The following is an 8,487-nucleotide window of genomic DNA, read 5'->3' on the forward strand; positions in this document are numbered from 1 at the left end:
ATACAACATCATGCCAAACCTCATTTTACTCCTCTGCTTCAAGCTTAATCACAGCCTGTCTGAGGATGGTGGTTGCTTGTAAAATACAGATCACACTATCCTCAATACTCTCATATTATCCCCATCCCCATCACAGCAAAGCCTCACAGAAAAGTTCCTGAATTGGGGGGGGGGGGGGCTTGTATTGGGTATCAGAGCAAAATCCAATAGCAGAACAGATCTGCAGCATCCAACCTAAATTTTTTTGTGACTCTCATCTTGCAGTAAAGCTTGTCTGTTTACAGTTCACAGTATAACTGTCTGTTTATAATAGACTAGTATCAAAGCCCATTTTAAAAATGGGCTTTGAAAGGGGCGACAGGCAGGGAGGCGTGAGAGGGAGGCTAAAGTGGCCTAAAGTGAGTAGAAAGCTCCCCCCCACTGGTGGCAACAGGGCTTTGTGACCCGTAGGGAGGCTGCAAATCCCCCCGCCCAGCTCCCTCCCTGCAGGAGTATGCCTGCGGGCTGCAAAGATCTGTTGCTGCCTCTCTCCTCGTGGGCAACAATGGAGGCTGTAGCCACAAGGCTTCTAGCAGGCAAGGAGGGAGGATGGGAGCTGGAGGGGGAGGGCCAGTCAGGGTGGACCTGGATGGGCAAGGCCCTGGACAGTCTCCTCCCAGGAGGCTGTTTCCCAAATATATAAGGGAGTGAAATAGTGTTAAGGATACAATGATAGAAGATTCTGTGACAGTCATGAAGCAGATCTGTTTAATACTGCACCAAAAGTGAATCAATAAGTCCCTCAAAGCATTCTCTTTTTGTGTGTCTCTCTTTATTATTACGGTACTAGACCAGTAGTCAAATTACAAGGTACATAAAAACATCTGGCATTAACAAGATAAAAGAAACATTGATAAATTAAATATTATAAAAGATAAAAACATTCCAGTTATAAGAATCATTCTGGTTTTAAAACTCACAAGCATTATCTCAAGCAATTCAGACTATCTCTACCTAAGTTGCTCCGAATCCAACCAGCTCTTCCTTGTTTTGATTGCTCTCCAAGCAAATCTGGCCACAACAGAAGTTATTTCTATGCTTTTGTCTGACAACATGTCTGTGATTGCCTCTGAGTTGGGCTTATTCTGTAGGGAAGATATAAATTCGACCCTGAATTGATCGTATAGCCTACATTGTAGTTATACATGTTCAGATGTCTCAATGCTCCCATCCTGGCAGATGCATAAACGATCATAGATGGGTATTTTTTTTAATAAGCCTTCCCTAAAAGCGGATGGGAGCATGTTATATTGTAAGAGAGTAAATGATCTCCTATGTTCTGGGAAAACAAGATTAGATAAATAAGGTAATGGCCTCAAATTATTAAGTGGAGGCATTGGAAAAAGTGGATTTTTTACTTGATTGAAATCCTGTTGGCGATGGATATCTAGGATTCTTTGTTTTATCGTTTCCTTTGCTCGGTTGAAACCCAGAGACAGTATTAACTGTTTGGATAGACCATATGAGCAAAGTTTTTTCTCAAGAGTGGATATCCATGGCACAACCAATGATTCAGACATCATTTCTGTGTGTTTGCTTTTTATCCAGTTTTCAGGTTGGCGATTTGGTTCTCATTATTTTGGATGAACGGCATGACAACTATGTATTATTTACTGTTAGCCCAACTTTGTATTTCCTGCACTCAGAATCTCTCGCTGCACTGGACCTCAAACCAGGTGAGTGTGGTAAGTGTCATACGAATACATGTGATCTCATGCATTTGGAATATTCTTAAGATTTAATTATTAATATCATAATTATTATGTGTGAGTATGCATATATATGTAAATAAAAACTGTTCAAGTTATATTTAATTGTAAAACAGAATAACATTCTGCAAGTAATTCCAAGTTAGCCTAGAACAGTGGTCCCCAACCACCAGGCTGCGGACCGGTGCCGGGCCACGGCTCCCTCTCTCCGCCCCTCCCCCGCAGTAAGAAACTTCCCAGGCCTCAAGCTTGCGGCCCGACAAGCTTCTTACTGTGGGAGGGGGGAGAGGGAAGCAGGGCTGCACACACACAATGCGCTTGCACGGCCAAAAAAAAGGTGCGTGCGCGGCAGGGAAATCACTCTTCCTGCTGCCGCTGGTCCCCAGCCTCAAAAAGGTTGGGGACCCCTGGCCTAGAACACAAAAGTTTGAATCCAGAGATTCACGTTCAAAGCCAATACCTTCTAGTGCTGTTCTGTGAACACTTGTTAAACAATTTAAGTTATGATTGGATTTTATTTTAATTTGTTGACTTTTGCTGTTTTAAATATATACTAAAATTGATGCAAGATCACTTGAACCCTGTTGTAGAGGAGAGGCAGTCTATAAATGCAATAAATATTTTTGGTGGGCGGGATCTTCCAAGCATAGATAATTGCCTCATGCTATTATATTTATGTATTTATTTATTTAGATTTTTATACCACCCTTCCATATGGCTCTGGGTGGTTTACATATAACGTCATAGGGTAAATTACATAGAACATTATAATGGCCACATCATAATGATGATATCCAACACCAGCTGGATTGAGGCGGGTCCGCCATTCTCATGTTATTAGATCTGTCGGCCACATTTGATGTGGTTGTCCACGAGCTATTTGTTCACCGCCTCGCCGGGACCGGATTTAGGGGGACTGCACTGCAATGGCTGGCCTCCTTCCTCCGGAACCGGACGCAGAGGGTGGCAGTGGGGGATGAAATATCGGATCCCTGCGAGCTCCCTTGTGAGGTTCCACAGGGGGCGGTAATCTCCCGCACGTTGTTCAACATCTACATGTGCCCTCTGGCCCAGTTGGTTCGGGGTTATGGGCTAGGGTGCCACCAATATGCGGATGACACCCAGCTCTATCTCCTAATGGACGGATGGCCAGACTCCCCCCCCCCAGATACATTCTCCAGTTGTTTGGAAGCAGTGGCTGGATGGCTCAGGCAGAGTCTCCTGAAACTCAACCCCTCCAAGACAGAGGTCCTGTGGCTGGGCAGAAGAGGGTAGGACCAGGAAGTGCGCCTCCCATGCCTGAATGGTGTACAATTAACATCTACACCAGTGGTCAGAAACTTGGGAGTGACTTTTGACGCCTCCCTGTCTATGGAGGCTCAAGTTATGAAAGTAGCCCAGACGGCCTTTTTTCATCTTCGCCAGTCCCGGCTACTAGCGCCCTACCTATCCTCAGAACACCTAGCCACTGTGATCCATGCAACGGTCACTTCCAGACTAGACTACTGTAACTCGTTCTATGCAGGCCTACCCTTGACTTTGATCCGGAAGTTACAGCTAGTACAAAATGCGGCAGCTAGGGTCCTCACTAGGACACCTTGGAGGGCCCATATTCAGACGGTACTCCGTCATCTCCATTGGTTACCAATCTGTTTCCGGGTCAAGTTTAAGGTGTTTAAGGCCATTTAAGGCCATACGCGGCTTGGGTCCTACTTACCTGCGGGACCGTTTGGTTGCTTATGCCCCCTGCAGGGCTCTCCACTCTGCGGGTATGAATCTACTGACTGTCCCGGGCACCCGGGACGTTCGCCTGGCCTCGACCAGGGCCAGGGCCTTTTTGGTCCTGGCCGCAACCTGGTGGAATGAGCTCCCGGAGGAGCTAAGCGCCCTGTCGGAACTACCATCTTTCCGCAGGGCCTGTAAGACAGAGCTCTTCTGCCAGGCCTTTGGTTGAGGCCAGGGCAGAGCCTGGGTTCCATCCAAGATCCCTAAGCAAGTTTTTCTCTCCTCTCTTTCTTACAGAATTAACATCCAACCTTTCTCTGAACAAGCGGGGAAAGTGGGGAGAGTTATAGAATAGAATGACATCTTTTTATTATAATAATGGGGTATTTATGGGGTTTTATGTAATTTTACTTTGATTTTATTTTATTGTGAACCGCCATGAGACCTTTTAGCGAACAGCAGTATATAAATCCAACTATTAAATAATTAATTAATTAATTAACAAATATAACAAATATAACAATCATAACATATCAACTAGAACAATATTTCAACAGGAAACGTAACTTAGACAGAGCCCTTAAGTGGGGGGGGTCGGTTGGCCTTAAGCAAATGCTTGATGGAGGAGCTCCCTTTTACAGGCCCTGCGTAATTATGGGAGTTTGAGCAGGGGCCTGTGATCTCTTCAGGGAGCTCATTCCACCATGTGAGGGCCAGGACTGAGAAGTTTTGTGTTCTGCAAAATATGTACTTCTGTGAAGGGTGCATGTTTTTCCTGGTTTAACATTAATCTCAGACTATATATATATTTTTCAAAATCTAAAAGAGGCTGTTAACCTTGTCACAGACAATTTTCATCTTGCTTTTAAAGTATTTTTTGCACATTAATCATGCCACAAGTAATGGGTATTTTTCATGTAGCTTCAGGTGCATCTAGAAGACCATGGGTGCTAGGAAAAGTAATGGAAAAGGAATATTGTCAGGCTAAAAAGGTAAGGAAAATTCACTGAAAATTGATTTTTTTCTTGTTGAGTTGTATCTGAATCCTTTTTAAAAGCATGGTGCAGGAGTAAGCAGTGGCTCCAGATTTACTTGGGACCATTTTTTGTGGCTGCAGTGCTATTGAGCAGGAGTAACAGAGTAATCTGAAATTAATAAATTCAGACTTCACTTTCAGTTCAGCTCTGATTTTTCTCCTTATTCCACTTCCATATTTTATAAAATAGTCCAGTTTAGCCACCTCTACTGCTGTTTATTAATGAAATCATTCTTGAACAACTTTGATGACTAAAAATACATTATATAAATATGGATGGATATTATTTTATCTCAAGGAAGCTACCTGGAAAATTTATTGAGGATCTTGCCTATAGCTACTCACCTAATGTTTATCAAGAAGCAAGGCATCACAAAACTATGGTGATTTCCATCAGTTGCTGTTCAAAAAGAGTTATCTGGTTTCCATCTCTCCCTTTTTAGGACTTCATTTCTTTAGACTTCTCCTTCTTTTAGATGGCTCTAGCTGTATGCACCTCCAGAGAGCAGTCTTTATCCTTGCATGCACAAATTCACTTGCTTCTCAGAATAACTGGCCACTGAGGCTGTGCAAGGCCATTTGGTTTATAGTTAGCTACCATTGTGCTAGTACAAAGTAGCACAGAAAGTGAAGATGTTCTTGTGCATGAATAACTGGACTAGGAGATCAGCTTCAAACAAAGCCATCAAAAACAGCAGCTAAGGTTTGGAAAGATTTATGTAATCTTTGAAGTCTGGTTCTGCTACATCATTCTAAATAACACTTTTTGTTTCTTTGTTTTTTGCTCAGGCACAAAACAGATTTAAAGTTCCACTAGGTACAAAGTTCTACAGAGTAAAAGCAGTGCCATGGAACAAGAAAGTATAACACATGATGGAAACTCAGCTCATCACCATTTTTTCTGGCTTGGCCTTCAGTGCTCATTTATCACTCCAAGTAGCAGGCCATCATCTTTTTATACTGAGGTCACATGACAATGCTTCCCAATACGCATTCCCCCTCCCCTTTTTAACGTGTTATTTTTAGAAGCAAGAATTTCATCAAAATGTCTGGCCCAACTGTTCCAGTTTTTTACCCGGATAACTTTAGACATGTGGACCAAATGAGTTCATTTTTCTGAAAGGGCAAATCTTTTTTTTTTTATCATGGCTTGTTTAATAGCCATGTTAATTGCCTGTTAAATATACATTAGTTCTTATTAGCTGTTTAAATGTTAGCTACCATTATTACCAGCATTCGTCCTTTGGTGAAATCATTATCAAAGTACTTGCACTCTTTAACAAGTTCTTTATAATAAGTATAAATCCATCAGTTATTTAAAGAGGAGTGTTCATTGCATGTGGATAATCATAATTTTCTTCAACATGAGTTTGCCTCAGTAAATGAAAGGTAACAACTGCACTTGCTTCATTGCATTAAAAAGCCCTTTAGTATAAAAGACACAGAAGAAGAATTCATTTGATAGGCTGATAATGAATCAGTCATATGTAAATCTGCAGTCTTCAAAATAACTTTTGAACATTTGATCACAGATTTTGATGGGAAGTAGCTGTGCTCTTGTCTTTCAATAAAGCATTAGGGCCTTCCCCAAACCGCAGAAAAAGTCTTGTATTAATCTATTCAGAAAAATCATATTGATGAAATTGTATTTCATGGCCAAGATTCAGGAGGAAAAAAATTCATTGTACATTAACTATAAAAAGGTCATTTAAGTAACAAATTATTGTATTGTAAAAGACATGTAGAATTTTAAAACAATAAAGATTTGAAACTGTAAATGTTTGAATGGTCTGCATGCTTTTTAAACACCAGTGTTGGACAGCAGTTCTATTCAAGACTGTTCTTGTAAATATAAAATTTAAATGTATAACAATTTTTATGAATATAAAATGCCTGTATTATTCCAAAAGAAACAGCATTCTATAGTTTTCAGTGTATGGTTGAGGTAATAATTTCAATGACAGTTCATGTTTGCACAGCAAAACATATAAATAAAATGGCTTAAATTACTTGGGACAAGGCAAACGACTGTTCTAAATTTTTTCTTGTCTTGGAAACTGTCATTCTAATTGTACCTTGTTATTTTGTGTTATGGAACAATTATTAGAGAGTATACTGGTTTCCCCTTGTTCCTAGGAATCTTGTACTCGGATAAAGTTTGGGTCAGTTTCAGATATACTTTTTTTCTGCTTAGGTTTATAACTGAATGGTGCTTGGAGTTGGAAAGATAAAAAAGTATCTGCGTCTGTTGTTGCATTTCTTTTGCTGTAAGCACCAGCATAATGTAATAGTTGGAAGTGATGGACTTGGTCTTGTTTGAATCTCTGTTCTCCAGTTGACTTCAGGTCAGTTACACGCTCATTCTAGCATACTTCACAAGAATTGGGTGGAGGAATCATCCCCCTATGCTGTACTGTGCTTGAAGGAAGATGGGGAATTTTCAGCAGTTCTGTAAACAGATACATAATGGTTCAGATGTGCTGCCACAATTCAGAAGAACGCTGAGATAAAATAAGTACAACAGTGAACGTGAAGCCATGTTTCCAGTAGTGTGACAAGTGCTTAAAGCAAATGTTGTATGCTTGGAAGTTCATTGTGATGTCTGAACAGGAAGGCTTGTAAGTGTAAGTATATAGCAATTGAAAGTCAAAAATTCAAAGCACATGGACATCCAACTTGGGAGCAATTCTCACAACGTCTGAAGCCAGTTATTAAACGTCATGTCCCAATTTTTTCTCAAATGGATTGTGTGTTCCTAATTAAACTCTACTGAAAAGCCAGCCACTTATGGAACTTTGTTCATTGCTTATACCAACCTCTCAGAAGAACTTTAGGAAGTAACTGTTTAAGTATTAACTCATTAAGTCATACTTTTAGAATAGACATTTAATAATGGCCTTGGTTTTTCAGGAATATCTGTCATCTGTTTCATTTTATAACCTTGGTGTGTATCTAAAATGGAAATTCTGTCAAACAAAACCCTAACATTCAGTAATGATTCTGAACAGTCATCTGAAAAATATTTAGTTTACATAGTTGCTAGATATGCAGTCTGGCTAGCTTATGGAAGTATGATTGCTATGTAATGCCACCTTATTTCATCAGGCTCCACAACAACAAAACCAGATCTGTTATTTTCATAATTTGAATAAACAGTGCACGCACAAAGACGGAAGATATACTAAACTGCCCAATAGCTACTTTCCATTTTGAGTATGTCATTTCTGTGCAGTTTTATACTTGTCAGTCACTTGTCTGAAAGTAGTTGGTAACTTTTTCCTCTTTGGACAAAGTTGGTTGCTAATTAGCTCAAGTTTATTAGTCTCTTCAAAACAAAATATCAAAAAATGGTAATTAAAGTTCACTGGATGATGTTGGTCCAACCTGTCTCAGTCAAATTTAGTGTTGTTATGAGATTAAATTGTTTAGATTATCTTCTGGCTTTTCGCTAATTCTCTGTGGTTTTCTCAAGCATTCAGTTTTTTTGTTTGTTTCTTTAAGAAGGGCTAAGGGATTAGAGGTTATATTATATTTCCATAGCTGCACAATAATAACTGGGTGGTTGGAAGTAAGAGATAGCAGCAATACTTGAGGTAAGATTCCTAAAATGTAAATTAAGATGAATGTTAAATTTTTATTTTAAAATATCACTCGATCCTCCATATGCATGTTTATTTACTTTTAAGAGGCTGAAAGAGCAGTGCACTGTACCACAATCTTAGAAACTAACTTTTGATGCTGAGGTATGTGACAGAAGTTTGTGACTAGGGCACAGAATGGAAAATTCCAGTTCAGGGTGTCCCTGTATCCTGATGCTCCCTCCAACCCCTGAAATAAACCAGTTTAGTTTGCGCCAGTCCATTTTGCTTCCAAGAGAAGTGAACCAGCATGTGGAAATGGCTTGTAGTCACTGTAAACTGGCAACAGGGCATTCACATGCGTCTCCTGTCACCCTAAAACAGCTGCCAGCTGAACTCC

At 40.2% G+C, this 8,487-nt stretch overlaps 1 protein-coding gene across 4 annotated transcripts in view; it reads left to right on the forward strand.

Annotated features, from left to right (window-relative positions):
• Positions 1-6,528, forward strand: part of RB1CC1 (RB1 inducible coiled-coil 1) — a 79,517-nt gene extending 72,989 nt beyond the window's left edge. For 3 of the 4 annotated variants that reach the window (XM_077352421.1, XM_077352422.1, XM_077352424.1), the window contains 3 exons: positions 1,588-1,724; positions 4,395-4,465; positions 5,299-6,528. In XM_077352421.1, the coding sequence (XP_077208536.1) occupies positions 1,588-1,724; positions 4,395-4,465; positions 5,299-5,376 (286 nt within the window). In that variant the 3' untranslated portion in view covers positions 5,377-6,528. The remainder of the gene's footprint in view (positions 1-1,587; positions 1,725-4,394; positions 4,466-5,298) is intronic. The other variant, XM_077352423.1, reaches the window with a different exon arrangement.
• Positions 6,529-8,487: the final 1,959 nt, after the last annotated feature.

Source organism: Paroedura picta, chromosome 9 (assembly GCF_049243985.1).
Source record: "Paroedura picta isolate Pp20150507F chromosome 9, Ppicta_v3.0, whole genome shotgun sequence".
NCBI lineage: Eukaryota > Metazoa > Chordata > Lepidosauria > Squamata > Gekkonidae > Paroedura > Paroedura picta.